General features: G+C 41.1%; 1 protein-coding gene across 1 annotated transcript; it reads right to left on the bottom strand.

The window, feature by feature from the left end:
* Positions 1 to 1,642: 1,642 nt before the first annotated feature.
* On the bottom strand, positions 1,643 to 2,587 carry LOC125102066 (putative olfactory receptor 1F12P). Its single transcript, XM_047732770.1, has one exon. The coding sequence runs from the start codon at positions 2,582 to 2,584 to the stop codon at positions 1,643 to 1,645; it is 942 nt and encodes a 313-aa protein (XP_047588726.1). The 5' UTR covers positions 2,585 to 2,587.
* Between the last annotated feature and the right edge of the window lie 24,429 nt (positions 2,588 to 27,016).

The raw sequence follows: 27,016 nt of genomic DNA on the forward strand, positions 1-27,016 counted from the left end.
AAACAAACATATTTATAGCAGGATTTTAAAAAATCAGTTTTTATCTTTATTTCTGCCTGTTAATTATTACATATATGAAAATGATTGAGCATTTTATTTATTTACTTTTTTTTTTAACCAACTTTGAAGAGATGTTTTGGATAGTATGACTTAAAATATGGGACATATGGCATATGGAAAAAGGCACTTTTCATGGCGCTGGGCGGCACAATGGACCCAGAAAACAATCTGTAAATCAGCTATGAGTTCCAAATCAAAGATCACAGAGGCAAATGTTATCAATTGCTGGTGCAGTCGCTTCTCATATAGGCAACTCTAAATAACAGCACATATGTTTAATTAATTAACTAACTAATTTTAGAGAGAGAGCGAGACAGCATGAGCAGAGGGAGAGGCAGAGGAGGACGGAGAGAAAGAATCTCAAGCAGATTCTGCACTGAGTGTGGAGCCAGACGTGGGGCTTGATCTCACGACCCTGAGATCATGACCTGAGCCAAAACCAAGAGTCATATGCTTAACCGACTGAGGCACCCAGGCGCCCCAGACTTTTAATTTTAAAAATGATGATTAATAGTCTTCCAGGCATTCTTTGTCACCATCATAACATTTATATACATATATACAAGGAAGATATAAGTGGTACTTTTTATACCAGGGAATAAAGACAGGTTATAGGAAATACATACAATATAATCATAAAATATGACTAAATATAAAAAACATTAGGGTGAGAAATAATCCATCCCCTTATTCCCACCAATCCCTCATTGGATCCTTCACCAGTCCAGATTAATTTATTCAATACACTTACACATACCATGCTCCTGCTTACCTACAAGGCTTTCTTCTGGATTTGGAATATTTTCATTGTTTCTTTTCTTTTTTTTTTTTTTAAAGATTTCATTTATTTTTTATTTATTTGGCAGACAGAGATCACAAGTAGGCAGAGAGGGCAGGCAGAGAGAGAGGAAGGGGAGCAGGTTCTCTGCTGAGCAGAGAGTCCGATGCGGGGCTTGATCCCAGGACCCTGGGATCATGCCTGAGCTGAAGGCAGAGGCTTTAACCCCCTGAGCCACCCAGGCACCCCATTTTCATTATTTCTATGTAAAAATCACCTATGTCCTGGATCCAGATCAAGTGCGGCTTTTTTCTCAAAGCTTTACTTGACCTCTCATACCCTCGCCAATATCTTTTCTCTCATTGCAACAACCTCTCATTGCAGTTATGATTTGAACCTTTTATTACATAATAGTTTTCTTCTCTACTGTTTTTCATGCATGATGGTGTGGTTACATCACTCCTGTCTACTCCCGGAGGATAGAACTGCGGGGGCTGCTGTATTCCGTACTCCCCATGGTACTTCTCTGTGTTGACCTGAGCCATCTGGGAGTTCTTAACGATGCATTCAAATGTTGATCTCATATTCTTACTGTGATTTTCAGGGGCTTCCTCTGTATGTGTTTGCCCACAACAATAATACCTTCAGGAACTGAAATAGATAAGGCCTGTGATTAGGTAGCAAATTTAGGTCATTGCCAAGTTTAGTTAGGTATTTCATAACAGCTTTGTAACTATGACTAGAATGAAAATGATGAACCCATGAGGATTTGCTTCCAGTTGAATGCCTTTCAGTCAGTACAGATCACTGGGATATGGTTTTGGTCTGACCTACAGCCTTCTTTAATGCCCGTTTCAGCTCACTGTTCCTTAGACTGTATATGAAGGGATTCAACATAGGGGCTATGACCATGAAGACCACTGATGTGGCTGAATCTTTTTCAGATGAATGGTTGGACGAGGGGCTCATATAGACTCCTGTGATTGCGCCATAGAAAAGAATGACCAAGGCAAGGTGAGATCCACAGGTGGAGAAAGCCTTGAGTTTTCCTTGAGCAGAAGGGATTTTCATCACAGCAGAGATGATGAAGATATAGGACGCCATGATACACCCTGCAGGTACCACGAAGATCAGCCCCACGGCAGCCAGAACTATGAACTGGTTGAGACTGGTGTCAGAACAGGAGAGGGGGAAGAGAGAGCTGATATCACAGAAGAAATGGCGGATGATGTTGTTAGAGCAGAAGTGCAGACGGGTGAGCATAAGGGTGTGCAAGAGGGGATTGAAAGTGGCAAGGACCCAAGGCACAGCCACCAGACAGGCACAAAGGCGCCGAGTCATAATGGTGGAGTAATGCAAAGGGTGACAGATGGCCACATAACGGTCATACGCCATCACTGTGAGAAGGAAGTTGTCCATGCTGGCAAATATCATACAGAAATACATCTGAGCCAGGCAGCCAGGGTAGGAGATGGTCTGAGTCTGTGCTTGGATGTTCAGCAGCATCTTGGGGATGGTAGATGAAGGGAGGCAGATGTCTACCACAGAGAGATTGGAAAGGAAGAAATACATGGGTGTATGGAGGCGACGGTCTGAGACAATAGCCAGCAAGATGAGCAAGTTTCCAAACAGCGCTGTTAGGTAGAGACATAGAAAAAGTACAAAGAGGAGAGCCTGTTGCTCTGGCCAACTTGAGAAGCCCAAGAGGAGAAATACAGAGACACTGGTTTGGTTTCCTTTTTCCATTGAGTGGATATATCTGCATGAAAACCAAGAGGATGAAATACTTTTGACAGAAAAAAAAAAATCCCCTCCCTTCCCCTTTTTTTTGTATTTACCTAGTCTTGTCTCCTTTACTAAATATTTTCTTTAGGCCATCCTGCCTCCTCTCTGGTAATTTCTCCTGAGCTTTACTGACCGTGGGTATGTCTTTCCATTTCATCAGCCGACTTTTGATTTATCCTCCCTCACCTCACCAGGACGTCCAAGGGACCTTCGTACCTCTCCCCTCTTCCTACCTGTGATGTCAATAGTGGCTCTTGTACATTCTGCACTTTGTGTGGTTTCCTGGCTGCCAGCCCTGTGTTGGAACACATCCATGAGTCTGACACACTGACTGTAAGCCAAACTTTGAGATTTAAAGGAGAAAAAATTTCCAGATGTTTATCCAATATCCTATGAGCCATCCTGCTTGGAAACCAGTCAGACATCTACCATTTAGGATTTATAAGAAGATAAACCATCTTAGCTTTTTAAAATTCAAAAGAGAAATACAGTAACATGTTTGACAAGCATTAAAAAAAATTAAGCCTCCCCAAAATAGTTTACATGAAGACTATGAGCAACATAGGAAATTATTTACAAAATAGTTAAAAAGTTATATAACACATGCAGTAACTACTTTAGTTTTAGTAGTTAAAACTAAAAGAACACAGAGAAAGTTATATCAAAGGAGGGGGCACATTTACAGGATTCCCTTTCAGTGTTTTTTTTTTTTTTGTAGTATTTTAACCATAACTACAAAAAACTGGGTTCATGTTTATAAGGTATCGTGGTTACTTTGGGTGCTGCATGTCTTGGTGTAGAAAACACAATTCAATGGAGAGTTCCTGAAACTTGGATCAAGATATAAATGAAAAATACTACCCTGGAAAACAATTAAGAAGACAAACATTCACATCCACAGATGAGATAGTTGCCCAAGAACGGAGGGCTCCCTGAGAGTTAGAAAATTTCTTGGAGAATGTGGGCTATGGCTGGCCCAGTTGGAACCAGACCCCATTACTTGTGGGCTGGGTGACCAAGGCACTTAATCACCCCGAATCTTACAATCTTAGTTCTCCTTTGTATGATAATGACACCTGCCTTAAAGATTGTTGTGCAAATGAAATGAGTCAATATGTGCAAAAGTCTCAGCAAAGAATGATTACTTAATAAATGCAAGTTGTTGGTGACCCAGCCATAACTGGGAGGGTCAGGTTCTTTCCTAGTCTCCACAGTGGCTGTTGTAAATCTTCCCTCCTTGAACATCCAGTATGTCCCTTCATATCACAGAAAAAACGGAGCCATGGTCAGATGGATGTGCTCAACTTTCTGCCACCAACACAGGAAACTTATCTGCATCTCTACTCATCATTCCTTCTCTCCTTTCCTCCTGTCCCAAGTCTCCAGAGCCTCAGCTTCTCCTTTTTTTTTTTTAATAGGTAAACTCTACCCTCAACGTGATACTCAAACTCACAACTCCAAGATCAAGAGCCACCTGCTCTGCTGACTGAGCCAGTCAGGTGTCCCCAGCTCCTCCTTTCTGTAATCTATATGTTCTCCTGCTCTGCTGGACTCTGACTTTCAGCTGAGGTCTCTCCCACCTTTGGTTTCCCTTTCCAGATCCATGTCTACCTCTGGGTATCCTCCTGATTCTCTCCCCAGTGCAAAACTCCTCATGGACTTTGTTTCCTCATACCCACATGCCACTCGGCTGCTGCCTCAGCCACGCCAATGAATTGCTCCTTGGAGTCTTGAAAAACCCAATGTTTACTTCTTAGTCCTTTTGTTTTTAGACCTCCTAGAATTCTTGAGAAACTCTTCCTTGGATTTATTTTCAACTTTCTCAGATCTTTCTGGCCATTCCTTTTCAGTTGCCTTTGCAAAATGCACTCCCTTTGACAGCCATAAAATGTAGGCATTTCTCTGTTTTGTTTTTGTTGTTATTTTGTCTTATGCTTCCTTTTCTTTCCATCCTACCCATATTCCCGTATGATTCTATTCACTCTCATGGCTTTTCTATCTATATGCTACTCTCTTGTAAATTATTTCTCTGGAGCAATTCTCTCTCATCTTCAGACTCGTATTTCCAGTGCTCTCTGGATGTTTCTACTTCAATGTCACAGACATCTTATGTCTAATACTTCCCAAACTGAGTCCATCATATTCTCCCTGCTCAAAGACCATTCCTACCTCCATGTGCCCTTTATCAATGAATGGTACAGTTTGTCCAGTTGTTCAAGAATAGAAAACTTGGGAGTTAGCCCAGGACTTCTCTCTTTTACTTACCTCCAATCAATCATTAACCTCTGTTGATGTTATTTTGGGGGACTTAGAATATTATCAAACAAATAGATTTTTAACTTCTACTACAACTAAAGCACTGTTTTGGGCATTGGAAAATATCAGTGAATAAGAAAGGCATAGTCTCCATCCTTGAGGAGCTTCAAACCAAAGCCAGAAACTTTAGAGTTATCCTTGACTCATCCAGTTCACGACCAAGCCATGTTGGTATTCTGACTTTGTCACACCCATACTGCTTTTCTTTGTTCTTAGTTATACTGACTATGCCAGACTCTCATCTCTTGTGTGGATACTTGCAATAACCTTCCCATTAGTCTTCCTTCCCAGGAGGGCAGGCAGGAAGGAAAGAAGACTGTAGTCTTCCCCTTTCAATCTTCCTTTATCCTACCTAAGAAATTATTCTTCTAAAACAGGAATTTCCCTTCTTCCCTTCTTAAAAATTTCCAATAGTTTTCAATTGCCTTCAATCCAAACTACCAATTCTTTATCATGGCACACACGGTTCTTCATTATCCCTTTCTTACCTGCCTAGTCTTATCTCTTGCTGTGACTAATTTCCCACCCTTAGAATTTCCTAATGCACACTGAAACTTTATGTCTCCCTGGCTTTTCTCACTTTGAGATCCTCTGACCACCTTACCTTACCAAGACATTCTCTATTGCTGTTTGTCTTCGTATCACAACCACTTGGAATTTTCTTGTTTCATATAAAGCAATTTATTTGTTTTGTGATATGCATCAATAAAATGTGAGGTCCATAAGACCAGAAACTGATCCTTTTTTTAAACCAATATATGGGTGGGATATTGTCTGATAATGCAGCAGATATACAGATCAATATGTATTTGTTGAATAAATGAATATACTTCTAAAATTCTCAGAAGACTTTTCTTCTATCAGATAGCATGTATACTTTAGAGTGACTTTAATTCCAGTCTACATAGCATTTGAAAATACATAAATAGATATAAATATTTATGTATTTGTTTTTGTTTTGCTTTCATAACTCTTCCTTTCCAGCATGCTATTTTGGAGGGCACATAGACTGTATATTATTCATCTTTGCTTAGGGAAACCCAATTTCTCAAACAATGATTTATATTTGCCTGTGAAGAGAGGCTGTTTTTTTGGGTGGGGTGAGCTTCATGCCAGAGTGTGCAAGACAACACCATCTGGGGTTCTATTCTTGGTTCTCCACCTAGTGCTATTGTCTTGTATCTTAGCCAAAGCAGTGGAGAATCTGGTGACAGAAACTAAAGGAAACGGAGAAACTCTGTTGAACTATTTTTCCGGTGATTGAGTAACAGAAGTGTGAAATGCAGTCTACATACAAATTCAAATGACTGGGTTCTCTGATGCCTTTCTCCACTTAACACGTAAGTTGTAGAATGCCTCTCTGCCTTGACATTTGCTACTAGTGTGTAAATCTGTCACTTTTACTTAAAGAGAAACACCCAAGAGAAAAAAGCACCTGTAGTCTTCGCTCTTCTTCCATAAAAGTCTCTGCCCTGATGCTCCAGGAGCTTTGGAGGTGGTGGGGAAAATGGCCAGGTGAAGTGACTTAGTTCTTGGACAAAGTAGATATAAAAATTTAGAATTTGGGCCCTTGTCACTTTATGCTATGTGGACCAAATAACAGAGGAAACCTACCTGAAGAGAGGGAAGATTAAAGTAGATTTTCAAGGAAAAGGGAGAGTCATTTAACATTCTACCTCAACTCTGACTCCTTTGCTAATTGCGTTGTCCACCTGAAAGGATATCCCCTATCTATTTTCCCTCTCACCTTTGCACCTTTGACTTTCTTGACCTAGCAATTCTTCCTAAACTCAGTTCTGAAGACTCTTCCTAGATTGGGCCAAGTTCATGCCCATTGGCATTTGGTCCTCATTTACCCAACATTTCCAGCTGCAGGTACATATCTTCCTAGTGTTCTTTGATTTGGACCCAAGCTTATTGTTAACTGTTATCCTAAGCTCTTTGTATGAATCTCTTAAAGAACTGATCTGAATATTGAAATATTCATTTACAGAGAATGTACAAAAGAAATATTCTAGAAACCAAATGCTCTGGAGGGAACAGAAAGAACTTTTCAATAATCTATAGGAGACATAAAGAAGAAGTTATGGGCATGTGAAAAATACTCTGGATTTGTAAACATAGATTTTATTGATTTCATTAGTGCATGAGGATGGGGTAGCAGTGATAACATTAAAGACCCCTCCCCTCTACTTTTCTATCAACCAAATGTTTTCACTCTGGAAAAATGATAAAACAATGGAAGTACATGAAACCTGCTGAGTAAATTCTGAAATTGTATAAAAATAATAAAATTTTCACCAAGATAGAAAAACTGTAAAGACAAAGCTTACCACTCTCAAGTACTAGATGCCATGCTAAATGCTCTCATAGTTTGCTAATCCTCATAATACCTCTATAATATAGGTCACATATCCTCATTATATATTCACTGATTGTTCGCAGAGCCAGGACCTGAGTTAATTGATTTGAAATCTCATCCACTTTTCACTAAACCACTACTGAATCTAGGCTTTAACACCTTCACAGGGAGGGCTCCCATTTATTAATCAATTCATTCATTCAGTCCACAAATGGCATTACTGTATGATAGACAATGCCTGCTGGCCTTGAGTAGAACCTAAACTTGTCTTACTTATGTAAAGACTTGCTTCCTCCATTCTTCTCAGATCTGCTCACTTTCCAGCACACTTACCAGATCCTCATATCAGGAATCTTCTGAGAAGAGACTTTAGCTTCTAAGTCTCAAGAGTAATGGGAAAGTTTTTAAAAAGAGAATGTTGCCCTTCCTCCAGGACGTACAAGGCTGAGGGATGGGATGCTTCTTGGGCAGGTGTATCTGGTGCAGTGAGAGCTGAAGTGACCTCAGGACTCTCCAGCACTGGCGTTTATAGCTTCTTTGCAGTGCTTGAGAACCCAGTCTTGCCAAGCTTCCTCAGCTCCAGTAACAATTACTTTATCCCCTTTGTGGGTTTCCCAATTGCAACCCTAGGGATAATGTATGTGGCACATAATCTTCCAGGGAGATTCAAGGAATTAAAAGATCTGGAAATTGTTCACAGACTCCCAGGAAGACTTGTAACACATATCTCCCCTTCCACCTTCCAAGAAGCTCCAAAACAACAAATATCCAACATTTCACCAGAAACAACCTTTTGCAACATGAGTTGACTTATTCTCTAAATATAGGATTTGTCTTCCCTGATTGAAGCACCCTGTAAACAACACCATCCTTGAGCTTCTGAATACTTGATTTATCAACTAATATATCAGCTTGGGGATAAAACTCAGAAGTTTGGGGATGCCATATCCCAGGATGGTGTATATGCATGGAAAAATAACCATATATGGTAGTGTGTCCCCAGTGCTACAACCTATGTGTCTAGATGTCAAAGGGTGTGCATCTGTTAGCTTTTTCTGTATAACAAACCACTCTAAACTTAGAAGCTTAAGACACCAACCATTAATTATCTCACAATTATGTGAGTCAGCAGTTTGGGCTAGGCTCAGCTGGGTAGCTCTTCTGGTCTTGGCTAGACTCATTCAAACGCCTACATACCTGTAGCTGGGTTCATTTAGAACTTAGTGTTCTAGAATGGCCACAAGTGGGATAACACCTGTCTGCTCAATGTGATCTCTCATGCTCCAGAAGGATGTTCATATGGTAGGGGAAGATTTCTGAGAGAGTAGAACCATGAAAGGTATATTGAAGCCTAGGCTTAAAACTGGCACAATGTCACTTCTACTGCATTCTGTTGTCCAATGCAAGTCACAAGACTAACCAGTTTCAAAGGATGGGGAAAGAATCTGCCTCTTGGTGGAGAAGCTTAAAAGTCACATGGCAAAAAAATACAGATTCAGGAAGGAGGGCAAAATTGTGGGGAGTTTTGCAATCAACCAAAGATCACCACGTTTGTATCTTTAGGGTAAATACCCAGTAGTGCAATTCCTGGGTCTTGGGGTAGCTCTATTTTCAACTTTTTGAGGAACCTCCATGCTGTTTTCCAGAGTGGCTGCACCAGCTTGCATTCCCATCAACAGTGTAGGAGGGTTCCCCTTTCTCTGCATCCTCGCCAGCATCTGTTATTTCACAACTTGTTAATTTTAGCCATTCTGACTGGTGTGAGGTGGTATCTCACTGTGGTTTTGATTTGTATCTCCCTGATACTGAGCAATGTTGAGCACATTTTCATGTGTCTGTTGGCTATTTGTATGTCTTCTTTGCAGAAATATCTGTTCATGTCCTCTGCCCATTTCTTGATTGGATTATTTGTTCTTTGGGTGTTGAGTTTGGTAAGTGCAGATTTTGGATACTAGCCCTTTATCTGAGATGTCATTTGTAAATATCTTCTCCCATTCTTTCCATTGTCTTTTAGTTTTGTTCACTGTTTCCTTTGCTGTGCAAAAGCTTTTTATCTTGATGAAATACCAGTAGTTCATTTTGCCCTCACTTCCCTTGCCTTTGGCTACATTTCTAGGAAGAAGTTGCTGAGGCTGATGTCGAAGAGGTTGCTGCCTGTGTTCTCCTCAAGGATTTTGATGGATTCCTGTCTCACATTGAGGCCTTCCATCCATTTTGAGTCTATTTTTGTGTGTGGTGTAAGGAAATGGTCCAGTTTCATTCTTCTGCATGTGGCTGTCCAATTTTCCCAACACCATTTGTTGAATAGACTGTCTTCTTTCCACTGGACATTCTTTCCTGTTTTGTCAAAAATCAGTTGACCATAGAGTTGAGGGTCTATTTCTGGGCTCTGTATTCTGTTCCATTGATCTATGTATTTGTTTTTGTGCCAGTACAAAGTCTAATTTATCTGATATAAGGATTGCCGTCCCAGCTTTCTTTTGATGTCAATTAGTGTGGATAAATATTTTCCACCCACTCACTTTATATCTGGAGGTGTCTTTGGGTCTAAAATGAGTGTCTTGCAGACAGCATATTGATGTGTCTTGTTTTTTTAATCCATTCTGATACCCTGTGTCTTTTGATTGGAGCATTTATTCCATTTACATTCAGGGTAACTATTGAAAGATATGAATTTGGTGCCATTGTATTGCCTGTAAGGTGACTGTTACTGTATATTGTCTCTGTTCCTTTCTGGTATATGTTACCTTTACACTCTCTCTTGGCTTAGAGGATCCCTTTCAATATTTCCTGTAGGGCTCATTTTGTGTTTGCAAATTCTTTTAGTTTTTGTTTGTCCTGGATGATTTTTATCTCCCCTTCTATTTTCAATGACAGCCTAGGTGGATATAGTATTCTTGGCTGCATGTTTTTCTCATTTAGTGCTCTGAATATATCATGCCAGTCTTTCTTGGCCTGCCAAGTCTCTGTGGATAGGTCTGCTGCCAACCTAATATATCTACCATTGTATGTTACAGATCTCTTGTCCCGAGCTGGTTTCAGGATTTTCTCTTTGTCACTGAGACTTGTAAATTTTACTATTAGATGATGGAGTGTTGACCTATTTTTATTGATTTTGAGGGGGGGGTTCTCTGTGCCTCCTAAATTTTGATGCTTGTTCCCTTCACCAAATTAGGGAAATTCTCTATTATAATTTGCTCCAATATACTTTGTGCCTCACTCTCTCTCTTCCTTCTTCTTCTGGGATCTCAATTATTCTAATGTTGTTTCATCTTATGGTATCACTTGTCTCTTGAATTATCCCCTTGTGGTCCAGTAGTTGTTTGTCTCTCTTTTTCTCAGCTTCTTTATTTTCCATAATTTGGTCTTCTATATCACTAATTCTCTCTTCTGCCTCATTCATCCTAACAGTAAGAGTCTCCATTTTTTATTGCACCTCATTAATAGCTTTTTTGGTTTCAGATTTGTCAGATTTTAGTTCTTTTATTTCTCCAGAAAGGGATTTTACTTCCCCAGAAAGGGATTCTCTAGTATCTTCCATGCTTTTTTTTTGAGTCCAGCTAGCACCTTGATAATCATCATTCTGATCTGTAGTTCTGACATCTTACTAATGTCCATATTGATTAGGTCCCTAGCTGTTGGTACTGCCTCTTGTTCTTTTTTTGAGGTGAATTTTCCACCTTGTCATTTTATCTAGATAAGAACAGATAAATGAGAGAATAAAATACTAAAAGGGTAGCAATGACCCCAGAAAAATATACACTAACCAGAGCAGAAGAGACTTGATACTAGGGGGAGAAGAAAGGAGAAAAAAATATATTTATTTTAGACTGGCGAGTAGAACAGAGCCTCATACTTGATTTTGGGTGTATTTTGGTCTGTTAGAAGAAACTACCTTCCAAAATTTTAAAGAAAGAAAAAGTTATATATATACAAAATAAGGGTAAACACAAAGAAGGGATGGAATATGACTGTAAAAATGAAAATTAAAAAAGATTCTAAAAAAGAATTGATAAGATAATAAGTTGGTTGAAAAAAAGGGGGAAAAAGGGAAAAAAAAGAGGAAAGAATGTAATCAGGCTGGAGACTAGAACAAGGCCATGTGCTAGATTTAGGGTATATTTTGATCTGTTAGGAGAAACTGTAACCCAAAATTTTAAAGAAAGAAAAACCTATATGTATACAAAAAATAAGGTTAAATACAATGGATAGAATATAACAATGAAAATTAAAAAGACTTTTAAAAAGGTATTAATAAGATAAAATAGTTTAAAAAAGATTAAAATAGGAAAGAGGAAAAATTAAAACAATAGAATAAAAAATTTAAAAATTTAACTTAGAAAGATTAAAGAATCATGGGAAAAAAGCCATGAGTTCTATGTGTTGCATTCCTATATCTCTGGAATTCCGCTCTTCTCCTGGTAAGTGAACTTGGTCTTGGCTGGGTCTTCTTGCTGATCTTCTGGGAGAGGGGCCTGTTGCTGTGATTCTCAAATGTTTTTGCTGGTGGAGGAATTGCACCGTCCTTGCCAGGGGCTAGGCTAAATAATCTGCGCGGTTTTGCTCCTGGGAGCTTTTGTTCCCTGAAGGCTTTCCGTAGGACTTTGGAGGACGGGAATAAAGATGGCAGCTACCCAGTCTCCGCCCAGAGAAGCAGAGGGTTCCGCTGGGCTCCTCAGTGCTTTGTAGAAGAGCCATCAATCCCACCCATCTCCCTGGTCTCCGGCCACACTCTGAGCTCACCCAGCTTGTGACGGAACAGTTCTGTCTCTGGCACTTGGCCCGTTTAGAGTCTTCAAATCTAGCAGATTCCTGCCGTGTGTTCCTGTGCTGCTCCTCCCGGAGGAGAAAGGTAAGTCTCCCGGGATCTGCCACTTGTGCGGTCCCTGCTAAGGTAAGCCCAAGCTGAGAGCTCCCCTCCTTGACTTCTCTCTGCAGCTGGCTTCCCCACTCTGATGCTGGGGGCTCTGTCACACTCAGGCACCTCCAGTCTTTCTGTGACCCTGTGGGTCCTGAGACTACACAGTCCCCGTGAGGACTCCACCCCCACTTAGCCTCTGGAGTGATGTCCCTCTGTGGAGCAGACTTCTAAAAGTCCTGATTTTGTGCTCCGATTCTCCGCCCCTTGCTGAGAACTGACCCCTCCCTTCACGATATATCTTCCCATATATCGCCTCGGATTGACTTTTCCAGACGTCCTACCTTCCAGAAAGTGGTTGCTTTTCTATTCCTAGAATTGCTGCACTTATTCTCTTAGCTTTCCTGTTGAGGTGTTCAGAATGGTTTTATAACTAGCTAGCTGAACTGAGACCAAAGGATATTTAGGTCTCAACTCCTCGGCCGTCTTGCTCCTCCCTCTCTCAGTTTTTTGCTTTTCTAAACTGCTTTTTTCCTGTTCTTTGGCTAGAGAAAGATGAGGTGTTTTATGTATGTATGTTAGTCACCATACAGTACATCATTAGTTTTTGATGTAGAGTTCCATCATTCATTGTTTGTATATAACACCCAGTGCTCCATGTAATCCCTGCCCTTCTTAATACCGGTCACCAGGCTGACCCATCTCCCCACCCCCTTGCTTCTAAAACTCTCTATTTGTTTCCCAGAGTCCATAGTCTCTCATGGTTCATCTCCCACTTGGATTTCTCCCCCTTCATTTTTTCCCCTTCTCCTAATGTCTTCCATGCTAGTACTTTTGTTCCACAAATAAGTGAAACCATGTGATAATTGACTTTCTCTGCTTGACTTATTTCACTCAGCATAATCTCCTCCAGACCCATCCAAATTGATGCAAAATTTGGGTATTCATCCTTTCTGATGGAGGCATAATAGTCCATTGTGTATATGGACCACATCTTCATCCATTCATCTGTTGAAAGGCATTTTGGCCCTTTCCACAGTTTGGCTACTGTAGACATTGCTGCTATGAACGTTGGGGTGCATGGGACCCTTCTTTTCATTACATCTGTATTTTGGGGGTAAATATCCTGTGGTGCAATTGCTGGCTTATAGGGTAGCTCTATTTTTAATTTTTTGAGGAACCTCCACACTGTTTCCCAAAGTGAGTACACCAGTTTGTATTCCCACCAGCAGTGTAAGAAGGTTCCCCTTTCTCCACAACTTCTCCAACATCTGTTGTTTCTTGCCTTGTCAATTTTGACCTTCTAACTGGTGTAAGCTGGTATCTCAATGTGGTTTTGATTTGAATTTCCCTGATGGCGAGTGATGATGAATATTTTTTCATGGGTCTGAGATGAGGTCTTTCTTGATGTTTTTCTTTGGTCTGTGCCCATTGGTGTTTCTGGGATGGTGGCTCCTCCACCAGTCAGTCCTGTCATATAAGAGGGAAGACAGCAACTCAGGGAACTCACCACAGTGTTGTTCCTTAGGTCCTAACACCTCTAGCCTGTCTGCCTTCTACTCTTTCATGGTGTTCTTATATTGTGTTATATACAATGCCCAAGATTTTCAGCTCTACTTTTCAAAGTACATATTCTGCCACTGTAAAGATGATACCCAATAGGAGCTGAAAGACTCTCCTGTTGAACTGTCTGATGCTTGCCTCCATGTGTGAGAGTGGCCAGCTCTGGTCCAGATGTGCTTGCACAAGTGGAAGGCTGGTGGGCACTTTTGCTGTCTAAGTTCCTGCAAATGAAAATGACAATCATTTCCTGAGTTCTCAGTTTGTTAGACCTAATGATGGAAGTAGAGCAGTGAGGTAATTGTGGTGTTGAGCCTTCACTTCTCTGATGGTATTTGGTTGACGATGCTAGTCCAGTGTCTTGTTTCTTCAGATTTATTTCCCATACCACTGAGGGTCAACATTATTGTTAAGGTACAAGTGAGCACACTCTGGAACAGGGAGGTAAAATTCTTTTCTTGAAATGCCACAGTTTTAAATGATGGGGCCAAAATGTAGACTTAGACATATAGATTCCAAAATTATGTTCTTTCCATGGGACTTTGGACTATTTTTAAACTGCTTTTAATAACTCCTTACTCTTGGGGTGTCTAGGAGGCTCCGTCATTAAGTGTCTGCCTTCGGCTCAGGTCATGGTCCCAGGGTCCTGGGATCGAGCCCTGCATTGGGCTCCCTGCTCCACGGGAAGCCTGCTTCTCCCTCTCCCACTCCCTCTGCTTGTGTTCCTGCTCTCACTCTAAGTGAGAAGTGTTCCTCCTTCTTTCTCTAATAAACAAAACTGACTCTGAAAAACAATCAGAGGGTTTTGAAGGGCAGCGGGTGGGAGGTTGGGGGATCCAGGTGGTGGGTATTGGAGAGGGCACGGATTGCATGGAGCACTGGGTGTGGTGCAAAAACAATGAATACTGTTACGCTGAAAATAAATTAAAAAAAAATACGTGCCCCCCCAAATCTTTTTTAAAAAGTTAAGTCCTTACTCTTACTAGGTGGAGAGTAAAGGTTACCAAAAGGCAGTGATCCGCTGCTCTTAATGTGTTAACTTGCTGAGAATACAAATATCTTCTCACTGTGATTACAAGTTTTATCTTTATAACTTAAAATTTTAAGGTGTGAATAATGTTAAAAATTTAATTTCACAAGAATTACAGGGTTTGTTCCCAAAAGGCCATAATTAAAAGAATTTTAATGTCTGAAAATAGAAATTGGCTCAAACTGTTTTAGGTTTCCTTGTATTTTCAGCAGCCTGAGCAGGGATTAGTTCAGTCGTCAAATACTTAAAGAAGACATAGTAAATCCAATTTTGGAAGCTTGCTTTCTTTCTTTCTTTCTTTCTTTCTTTCTTTCTTTCTTTCTTTTTTTTAAAAGATTTTATTTATTTATTTGACAGAGAGAGAAATCACAACTAGGCAGAGAGGCAGGCAGAGAGAGAGGGGGAAGCAGGCTCCCTGCCGAGCAGAGAGCCTGACGTGGGGCTCTATCCCAGGACCCTGAGATCAAGACCTGTGCGGAAGGCAGAGGCTCAACCCACTGAACCACCCAGGGGCCCCTAATTTTGGAAGCTTTCTACTTCACATGTTTAGTGAGCATGTACATGGTTTTGTGTTTGGGAGTGTGAAGGAGTGGATGAAGGAAATGTAGCAAGTGATCTATGGCTTCTTTCCACATATTTGGGCTTCTAGTGCTCTCAGTTATATCCTCATCACAATCACTATACCTAGTTCATTTAGGTTCCAGAAAATTCCCACCAAGAAGAAATGGTTTGGGGGCTGCCTTCAAGAACACCAAAGGAGCATTGGAGTGTCCAGCTCCAGACTGGGAGAATGTTTCCATGAAAGGGTCAGAGTCACACCTTGTGCAGAAGAGGGTGAGGGTGTGTTGAACAGGGAGCAAGCACGTTTGTTCCCACCGACTCTGGGCGGAAATGCAGGTGAACCTATGCAAGATGTCCTACCCTTTGTGTAAGGTGAGCATGTGCGTGAAAGTCCTTCTAGAATGAACTACTTCTCAGTATGGAATAATTAAACACGCTGCTTGCTCTGCACTGTATTTTACCTCACTTTTATTTTTTTTTTAATTTTTTTTTATTTTTTTCAGCATAACAGTATTCATTATTTTTGCACCACACCCAGTGCTCCATGCAATCCGTGCCCTCTACAATACCCACCACCTGGTGCCCCCAACCTCCCACCCCCCACCCCTTCAAAATTCTCAGATCGTTTTTCAGAGTCCATAGTCTCTCATGGTTCACCTCCCCTTCCAATTTCCCTCAACTCCCTTCTCCTCTCCAACTCCCCTTGTCCTCCATGCTATTTGTTATGCTCCACAAATAAGTGAAACCATATAATAATTGACTCTCTCTGCTTGACTTATTTCACTCAGCATAATCTCTTCCAGTCCCGTCCATATTGCTACAAAACTTGGGGATTCATCCTTTCTTTCTTTCTTTCTTTTTTTTTTTACAGCTTTATAAACATATATTTTTATCCCCAGGGGTACAGGTCTGCGAATCGCCAGGTTTACACACTTCACAACACTCACCATAGCACATACCCTCCCCGATATCCATAACCCCACCCCCTCTCCCAACACCCTCCCCCCATCAACCCTCAGTTTGTTTTGTGAGATTAAGAGTCACTTATGGTTTGTCTCCCTCCCAATCCCATCTTGTTTCATTTACTCTTCTCCTACCCCCTCGACCCCCCATGTTGCATCTCCTCTCCCTCATATCAAGGAGATCATATGATAGTTGTCTTTCTCCGATTGACTTATTTCGCTAAGCATGATACCCTCTAGTTCCATCCACGTCGTCGCAAATGGCAAGATTTCATTTCTTTTGATGGCTGCATAGTATTCCATTGTGTATATATACCACATCTTCTTTATCCATTCGTCTGTTGATGGACATCTAGGTTCTTTCCATAGTTTGGCTATTGTAGACATTGCTGCTATAAACATTCGGGTGCACGTGCCCCTTCGGATCACTATGTTTGTATCTTTAGGGTAAATACCCAGCAGTGCAATTGCAGGGTCATAGGGTAGTTCTATTTTCAACATTTTGAGGAACCTCCATGCTGTTTTCCAGAGTGGTTGCACCAGCTTGCATTCCCACCAACAGTGTAGGAGGGTTCCCCTTTCTCCGCATCCTCGCCAGCATCTGTCATTTCCTGACTTGTTAATTTTAGCCATTCTGACTGGTGTGAGGTGATATCTCATGGTGGTTTTGATTTGTATTTCCCTGATGCCGAGTGATATGGAGCACTTTTTCATGTGTCTGTTGGCCCATCTGGATGTCTTCTTTGCAGAAATGTCTGTTCATGTCCTCTGCCCATTTCTTGATTGGATTATTTGTTCTTTGGGTGTTGAGTTTGCTAAGTTCTTTATAGATTTTGGACACTAGCCCTTTATCTGATATGTCGTTTGCAAATATCTTCTCCCATTCTGTCAGTTGTCTTTTGGTTTTGTTCACTGTTTCCTTTGCTGTGCAAAAGCTTTTGATCTTGATAAAATCCCAAAAGTTCATTTTTGCCCTTGCTTCCCTTGCCTTGGTGATGTTCCTAGGAAGATGTTGCTGCGGCTGACGTCGAAGAGGTTGCTGCCTGTGTTTTCCTCGAGGATTTTGATGGATTCCTTTCTCACATTGAGATCCTTTATCCATTTTGAGTCTATTTTCGTGTGTGGTGAAAGGAAATGATCCAATTTCATTTTTCTGCACGTGGCTGTCCAATTTTCCCAACACCATTTATTGAAGAGGCTGTCTTTGTTCCATTGGACATTCTTTCCTGCTTTGTCGAAGATGAGTTGACCATAGAGTTGAGGGTCCATTTCTGGGCTCTCTATTCTGTTCCATTGATCTATGTGTCTGTTTTTGTGCCAGTACCATGCTGTCTTGATGATGACAGCTTTGTAATAGAGCTTGAAGTCCGGAATTGTGATGCCACCAACTGTGGCTTTCTTTTTCAATATTCCTTTGGCTATTCGAGGTCTTTTCTGGTTCCATATAAATTTTAGGATTATTTGTTCCATTTCTTTGAAAAAAATGGATGGTACTTTGATAGGAATTGCATTAAATGTGTAGATTGCTTTAGGTAGCATAGACATTTTCACAATATTTATTCTTCCAATCCAGGAGCATGGAACATTTTTCCATTTCTTTGTGTCTTCCTCAATTTCTTTCATGAGTACTTTATAGTTTTCTGAGTATAGATTCTTAGTCTCTTTGGTTAGGTTTATTCCTAGGTATCTTATAGTTTTGGGTGCAATTGTAAATGGGATGGACTCCTTAATTTCTCTTTCTTCTGTCTTGTTGTTGGTGTAGAGAAGTGCAACTGATTTCTGTGCATTGATTTTATATCCTGACACTTTACTGAATTCCTGTACAAGTTCTAGCAGTTTTGGAGTGGAGTCTTTTGGGTTTTCCACATAGAGTATCATATCATCTGCAAAGAGTGATAGTTTGACTTCTTCTTTGCCGATTTGGATGCCTTTAATTTCCTTTTGTTGTCTGATTGCTGAGGCTAGGACTTCTAGTACTATGTTGAATAGCAGTGGTGATAACGGACATCCCTGCCGTGTTCCTGACCTTAGCGGAAAAGCTTTCAGTTTTTCTCCATTGAGAATGATATTTGCGGTGGGTTTTTCATAGATGGCTTTGATAATATTGAGGTATGTGCCCTCTATCCCTACACTTTGAAGAGTTTTGATCAGGAAGGGATGCTGTACTTTGTCAAATGCTTTTTCAGCATCTATGGAGAGTATCATATGGTTCTTGTTCTTTCTTTTATTAATGTGTTGTATCACATTGATTGATTTGCGGATGTTGAACCAGCCTTGCAGCCCTGGAATAAATCCCACTTGGTCGTGGTGAATAATCCTTTTAACGTACTGTTGAATCCGATTGGCTAGTATTTTGGCGAGAATTTTTGCATCTGTGTTCATCAAGGATATTGGTCTGTAGTTCTCTTTTTTGTTGGGATCCTTGTCTGGTTTTGGGATCAAGGTGATGCTGGCCTCATAAAATGAGTTTGGAAGTTTTCCTTCTTTTTCTATTTTTTGGAACAGTTTCAGGAGAATAGGAATTAGTTCTTCTTTAAATGTTTGGTAGAATTCCCCCGGGAAGCCGTCTGGCCCTGGGCTTTTGTTTGTTTGGAGATTTTTGATGACTGTTTCAATCTCCTTACTGGTTATGGGTCTGTTCAGGCTTTCTATTTCTTCCTGGTTCAGTTGTGGTAGTTTATATGTCTCTAGGAATGCATCCATTTCTTCCAGATTGTCAAATTTGTTGGCGTAGAGTTGCTCATAGTATGTTCTTATAATTGTCTGTATTTCTTTGGTGTTCGTTGTGATCTCTCCTCTTTCATTCACGATCTTATTTATTTGGGTCCTTTCTCTTTTCTTTTTGATAAGTCTGGCCAGGGGTTTATCAATCTTATTAATTCTTTCAAAGAACCAGCTCCTAGTTTCGTTGAATTGTTCTATTGTTTTTTTGGTTTCTATTTCATTGATTTCTGCTCTGATCTTTATGATTTCTCTTCTCCTGCTGGGTTTAGGGTTTCTTTCTTGTTCTTTCTCCAGCTCCTTTAGGTGTAGGGTTAGGTTGTGTACCTGAGACCTTTCTTGTTTCTTGAGAAAGGCTTGTACCGCTATATATTTTCCTCTCAGGACTGCCTTTGTTGTGTCCCACAGATTCTGAACCGTTGTGTTTTCATTATCATTTGTTTCCATAATTTTTTTCAATTCTTCTTTGATTTCCTGGTTGACCCATTCATTCTTTAGAAGGATGCTGTTTAGTCTCCATGTATTTGGGTTCTTTCCAAATTTCCTCTTGTGATTGAGTTCTAGCTTTAGAGCATTGTGGTCTGAAAATATGCAGGGAATGATCCCAATCTTTTGATACCGGTTGAGACTTGATTTAGGACCAAGAATGTGATCTATTCTGGAGAACGTTCCATGTGCACTAGAGAAGAATGTGTATTCTGTTGCTTTGGGATGAAATGTTCTGAATATATCTGTGATGTCCATCTGGTCCAGTGTGTCATTTAAGGCCTTGATTTCCTTGTTGATCTTTTGCTTGGATGATCTGTCCCTTTCAGTGAGGGGAGTGTTAAAATCCCCTACTATTATTGTATTCTTGTCGATGTGTTTCTTTGATTTTGTTATTAATTGGTTTATATAGTTGGCTGCTCCCACGTTAGGGGCATAGATATTTAAAATTGTTAGATCTTCTAGTTGGACAGTTCCTTTGAGTATGATATAGTGTCCTTCCTCATCTCTTATTATAGTCTTTGGCTTAAAATCTAATTGATCTGATATAAGGATTGCCACTCCTGCTTTCTTCTGATGTCCATTAGCATGGTAAATTCTTTTCCACCCCCTCACTTTAAACCTGGAGGTGTCTTCGGGTTTAAGATGAGTTTCTTGTAGGCAACATATAGATGGGTTTTGTTTTTTTATCCATTCTGATACCCTGTGTCTTTTGATGGGGGCATTTAGCCCATTAACATTCAGGGTAAGTATTGAGAGATATGAATTTAGTGCCATTGTATTGCCTGTAAGGTGACTGTTATTGTATATTGTCTCTGTTTCTTTCTGATCTACTACTTTCAGGGTCTCTCTTTGCTTAGAGGACCCCTTTCAATATTTCCTGTAGAGCTGGTTTGGTATTTGCAAATTCTTTCAGTTTTTGTTTGTCCTGGAAGCTTTTAATCTCTCCGTCTATTTTCAATGATAGCCTAGCTGGATATAGTATTCTTGGCTGCATGTTTTTCTCATTTAGTACTCTGAATATATCATGCCAGCTCTTTCTGGCCTGCCAGGTCTCTGTGGATAAGTCTGCTGCCAATCTAATATTTTTACCATTGTACGTTACAGACTTCTTTTCCCGGGCTGCTTTCAGGATCTTTTCTTTGTCACTAAGACTTGTCAATTTTACTATTAGGTGACGGGGTGTAGACCTATTCTTATTGATTTTGAGGGGGGTTCTCTGAACCTCCTGGATTTTGATGCTTGTTCCCTTTGCCATATTGGGGAAATTCTCTCCAATAATTCTCTCCAATATACCTTCTGCTCCCCTCTCTGTTTCCTCTTCTTCTGGAATCCCAATTATTCTAATGTTGTTTCGTCTTATGGTGTCACTTATCTCTTGAATTCTCCCCTCGTGGTCCAGTAGCTGTTTGTCCCTCTTTTGCTCAGCTTCTTTATTCTCTGTCATTTGGTCTTCTATATCGCTAATTCTTTCTTCTGCCTCATTTATCCTAGCAGTGAGAGCCTCCATTTTTGATTGCACCTCATTAATAGCTTTTTTGATTTCAACTTGGTTCGATTTTAGTTCTTTTATTTCTCCAGAAAGGGCTTTTATATCTCCCGAGAGGGTTGCTTTAATATCTTCCATGCCTTTTTCAAGCCCGGCTAGAACCTTGAGAATCATCATTCTGAACTCTATATCTGACATATTACCAATGTCTGTATTGATTAGGTCCCTAGCCTTTGGTATTGCCTCTTGTTCTTTTTTTTTGTTGTGAATTTTTCCGTCTTGTCATTTTGTCCAGATAAGAGTTTATGAAGGAGCAAGTAAAATACTAAAAGGGTGGCAACAACCCCAGGAAAATATGCTTTAGCCAAATCAGAAGAGATCCTGAATTGTGAGGGGGGAGAAAGGGGATAAAAAGGGGTTCAGAAAGAAAGAAAAAAAAACTATTAAAAAAAAGAGAGCCGATAAAAAAAATATATAAAAAGAGGAAAAAAAATATATATATTAGATAAACTATTTAAAAAACGTTAAAAAAAAGAAAACGGTAAAAGTTAAAAAAAATTTAGCAGAAGAAGAGAAAAAGAAAAAAAGTTGAAAAAGAAAAAAAAATTAAATTAACTGCAAGGCTAAAAAATCATGGGGAGAAAGCCATGAGTTCCGTGCTTTGCTTTCTTCTCCTCTGGAATTCCGCCGCTCTCCTTGGTAGGTGAACTTGGTCCTGGCTGGGTTTCCCGTAGATCTTCTGGGGGAGGGGCCTGTTGTAGTGATTCTCAAGCGTCTTTGCCCCAGGCGGAGTTGCACCGCCCTTACCCGGGGCCGAGCTGAGTCATCCGCTCGGGTTCGCTTTCGGGAGCTTTTGTTCCCTGAGCGCTTTCCGTAGAGTCCGGAGGACGGGAATAAAGATGGCGGCCTCCCGGTGTCCGGCCCGGAGGAGCCGAGAGCCCGGGGCCCCACTCCTCAGTGCGCCCTCAGAGAACAGCGCCAAATGACTCTCGTCACCCTGGCCTCCGGCCGCGCTCCGAGCTGACCGAGCCTGCGACCGGTTCAAGGCAACCCCGAGCTGAGAGTCACTCCTCGGCTCTGTCTCTGCAGCCGGCTTCCCCGTTCTAATACCGGTAAGCTCTGCGACACTGAGACACCCCCGATCCTTCTGCGACCCTGCGGGACCTGAGGCCGCACTGACCCCGCCTGGGCTTCACCCCAGTTAAGCCTCTGGAGCGATGTCCCTCAGCAGAACAGACTTTTAAAAGTCCTGATTTTGCTCCGTTGCTCCGCCGCTCGCCGGGAGCCGGCCCCTCCCCCCGTGGTCTATCTTCCCGTCGCTTTGGATTCACTTCTCCGCCAGTCCTACCTTGCAGAAAGTGGTTGATTTTCTGTTTCTGGAATTGCTGTTCTTCTTCTCTTCAATCTCCCGTTGGATTTGTAGGTGTTTGCAATCTTTAGATAAGCTATTTAGCTGATCTCCCGCTACCCGAAGTAGTCTCAGCCTGCTACTTCTCCGCCATCTTGACTCCTCCCCCTTTACCTCACTTTTAATGACTTCAATCCAATCTGAGCTTTTGTACGTTGAGAATACTCTTCCTCATAATTTTATTGTTTTCTCTGTCATTCTGTCATTTTCTTCTTGTTTTCCCTTTTAGGGAATATTCTCTTTTCTCTGTGTGACTGAAATCTCTATCTGGCCTGTCTCTTTCAGCTTCTGTCATTTGTCCTTCTAGACTTGTCTTCTGTGTCTCTCCCTTTTCTTGGAGGCTTTTCCTTTTCATGTTCCCCACTTGGGTTCTTTGTCCATTTATCCACTGGTAACCACAGATTCCAACTCAGGGCAGCAGTGCAGGGCGGTGACATCTCACTTAGCAGGAAGGTTGGGCTGTTCCCAGTGCTTCCCTCAGAGGGAGGACAAGTAGTGAGGAAGAGGATCAGAGAGCTGGGAAGAGTTCAGACACCAAGGACAGCCAGTTGGAGAATATACTGTGCTAGTGGCAATTTAGATCTTTCAGGAGAAGGACTTTCCTCACAATTCCAGCTTTGCAGAGAGGACAGTGGCCAGGCTCCTGCTGAAGAAGCATTCCTGCTCCCTCCTTTTTCAGTTATGTTGCTTTTCTGTAAAATCCTATTCTGCCAGGTATTCATTGTCGTTTACATGTGTGATTCCTTACAAATGCTTGATAGTGTATCTTTTTTGCCTAAAGTTAGCTTTTCCAAATATGATTTTATCAGCCACTTTCATCCTTTAAAAAAACTCTTCATCATTTATATTATTTTCATATTACGTCTTTGTTTCCTGATTTCTTGTCGTCATAGATATAATATTAGGAACAACACTGTCATATAAAAATATGTTAAATGTAGGGGCACCTGGGTGGCTCAGTGTGTTAAGCCCCTGCCTTTGGCTCAGGTCATGATCTCAGGGTCCTGGGATCAAGCCCCGCACTGGGCTCTCTGTTCAGCAGGGATCCTGCTTTCCCCTCTCTCTCTGCTTGCCTCTCTGCCTACTGATCTCTCTCTGTCAAATAAATAAATAAAATCTTTAAAACAAACAAATAAAATCTTTAAAAAATATGTTCAATGTAAAGAATTATGGAAAAGTGAAGGGTCATGATATTGACATCTTTTTTTTTGTTTTAAAGATTTTATTTATTTATTATATAGAATCCCATATATATATGGGATCACAGAGCTAATATATAAATAATGTGTGTGTATATATATTATATATATATGATAGAGCTAATATATATATGGGTTATGAATGGGTTATGAATGAAATGGGTTATGAATGAAATTAAGAATTTATTTGCATATTTACATTAAAAATTAAGTAACTGAATGGACTCTTATAGATGTAAATACTTGGGCAATTGTGATGCAAAACTCTTAAATGTCTTGGAAACTACGACAGTCATTCACAGATGAGACTCAGGTGGCTGGGGAGATCTAGGGAATTATTTGTCCTCTGTTGAATATGTGAAAAAACAAAAGAAACAGATGAGGTCTCCTCTGACATTGTCCTTGATCATCGTTCTCCCTGAGGACGGCCATCTCTGGACAGCTCAGTGACAGGGGCTCATTAGCAGTGTGGGGCGTCTGCTCCCCAGAGACGTCAGCCCTGGAAACACATTTGGTTTTCAGTGCCAGCCCTGCCATAGCTGAGTGTCACAGCACCTCTCCTGTGCTCATAAGGGACTCCCTGTCATACAGGCAGGTCACTGCTTTTGGGAAACCATAGTGGAGTTTGCAATTGTCTTCATCTCCTACGTCCTAGAGGCAAGTGCAGATCTCTGTACCACATGAAGACATGTGAAGTCATTGTGAGCAAGCATCTTTTTGCTTAGGAAAAATTTATGGATAAGCCAGTGCTGACATAGTCAACCTTTGCATTTACTGCAAAAAACATAACGGTTTCTACATGTCTGAGTGCCAATGCCCCATACTGTCTTTAGGCAGTGACTTGGAAAGGAGGTAGAGAAATAGGTTAGAACCCTCAGAAAAGGTGAGCAAAGGTGAGTGAAATGGAACTAGGTCTCTGTGTTGCTTTAAGAATTGGAAGTTAGTTAATTTTCAGTTACAATTGTTCGTGGAACAGAAAAGCTGTATTGGTTTGCATATATAGTCCATTGTTTAAAGGAAAAGACCATGGAAATTCACTAAATATAAGAAGTAAACTTAATTGTTCATTATAGACTCCACCAAGTCATTCCTAGACATTTCATTTTACTGTAATACATTCATTATACTTGTGTATGCACATGTGGATAATCATTTAATTAAAAATATTTAGTGGCAATAAAATATGGGTTTCAGAAATAGAATAAGAGAGTATGGGGAGGAGTCAAGATGGCGGAGAAGTAGCAGCTGAGACTACTTCGGGTAGCGGGAGATCAGCTAAATAGCTTATCTAAAGATTGCAAACACCTACAAATCCAACGGGAGATTGAAGAGAAGAAGAACAACAATTCCAGAAACAGAAAATCAACCACTATCTGAAAGATAGGACTGGCGGAGAAGTGAATCCAAAGCGACAGGAAGATAGACCGTGGGGGGAGGGGCCGGCTCCCGGCGAGCGGCAGAGCAACGGAGCAACGGAGCACAAAATCAGGACTTTTAAAAGTCTGTTCCGCTGAGGGACATCGCTCCAGAGGCTTAACCGGGGTGAAGCCCAGGCGGGGTCAGTGCGGCCTCAGGTCCCGCAGGGTCACAGAAGGATCGGGGGTGTCTGAGTGTGGCAGAGCTTACCGGTATTGGAACGGGGAAGCCGGCTACAGAGACAGAGCCGAGGAGTGACTCTCAGCTCGGGGTTGCCTTGAACCGGTCGCAGGCTCGGTCAGCTTGGAGTGCGGCCGGAGGCCAAGGTGACAGGAGTCATTGGGCGCTGTTCTCTGAGGGCGCACTGAGGAGTGGGGCCCCGGGCTCTCTGCTCCTCCGGGCCGGGAGACCGGGAGGCCGCCATCTTCATTCCCGTCCTCCGGAACTCTACGGAAAGCGCTCAGGGAACAAAAGCTCCCGAAAGCAAACCCGAGCGGATTACTCAGCGCGGCCCCGGGTAAGGGCGGTGCAACTCCACCTGGGGCAAAGACGCTTGAGAATCACTACAACGGGCCCCTCCCCCAGAAGATCAACAGGAAACCCAGCCAGGACCAAGTTCACCTGCCGAGGAGTGCAGTTTCAATACCAAGGAGAGCGGCGGAATTCCAGAGGAGAAGAAAGCAAAGCACGGAACTCATGGCTTTCTCCCCATGATTTTTTAGCCTTGCAGTTAATTTAATTTTTTTTCTTTTTCAATTTTTTTTCTTTTTCTCTTCTTCTGCTAAATTTTTTTAACTTTTACCGTTTTCTTTTTTTCACGTTTTTTAAATAGTTTATCTAATATATATATATTTTTTCCCTCTTTTTATATTTTTTCTTTATCGGCTTTCTTTTTTTAAATAGTTTCTTTTTTTTTTCTTTCTGAACCCCTTTTTATCCCCTTTCTCCCGCCTCACAATTTGGGATCTCTTCTGATTTGGCTAAAGCATATTTTCCTGGGGTTGTTGCCACCCTTTTAGTATTTTACTTGCTCCTTCATAAACTCTTATCTGGACAAAATGACAAGGCGGAAAAATTCACAACAAAAAAAAGAACTAGAGGCAGTACCAAAGGCTAGGGACCTAATCAATACAGACATTGGTAATATGTCAGATATAGAGTTCAGAATGATGATTCTCAAGGTTCTAGCCGGGCTTGAAAAAGGCATGGAAGATATTAAAGCAACCCTCTCGGGAGATATAAAAGCCCTTTCTGGAGAAATAAAAGAACTAAAATCGAACCAAGTTGAAATAAAAAAAAGCTATTAATGAGGTGCAATCAAAAATGGAGGCTCTCACTGCTAGGATAAATGAGGCAGAAGAAAGAATTAGCGATATAGAAGACCAAATGACAGAGAATAAAGAAGCTGAGCAAAAGAGGGACAAACAGCTACTGGACCATGAGGGGAGAATTCAAGAGATAAGTGACACCATAAGACGAAACAACATTAGAAAAATTGGGATTCCAGAAGAAGAGGAAACAGAGAGGGGAGCAGAAGGTATATTGGAGAGAATTATTGGAGAGAATTTCCCCAATATGGCAAAGGGAACAAGCATCAAAATCCAGGAGGTTCAGAGAACCCCCCTCAAGATCAATAAGAATAGGTCCACACCCCGTCACCTAATAGTAAAATTGACAAGTCTTAGTGACAAAGAAAAGATCCTGAAAGCAGCCCGGGAAAAGAAGTCTGTAACGTACAATGGTAAAAATATTAGATTGGCAGCAGACTTATCCACAGAGACCTGGCAGGCCAGAAAGAGCTGGCATGATATATTCAGAGTACTAAATGGGAAAAACATGCAGCCAAGAATACTATATCCAGCTAGGCTATCATTGAAAATAGGAGGAGAGATTAAAAGCTTCCAGGACAAACAAAAACTGAAAGAATTTGCAAATACCAAACCAGCTCTACAGGAAATATTGAAAGGGGTCCTCTAAGCAAAGAGAGACCCTGAAAGTAGTAGATCAGAAAGAAACAGAGACAAT

Source organism: Lutra lutra, chromosome 6, assembly GCF_902655055.1.
Source record: "Lutra lutra chromosome 6, mLutLut1.2, whole genome shotgun sequence".
Lineage (NCBI taxonomy): Eukaryota > Metazoa > Chordata > Mammalia > Carnivora > Mustelidae > Lutra > Lutra lutra.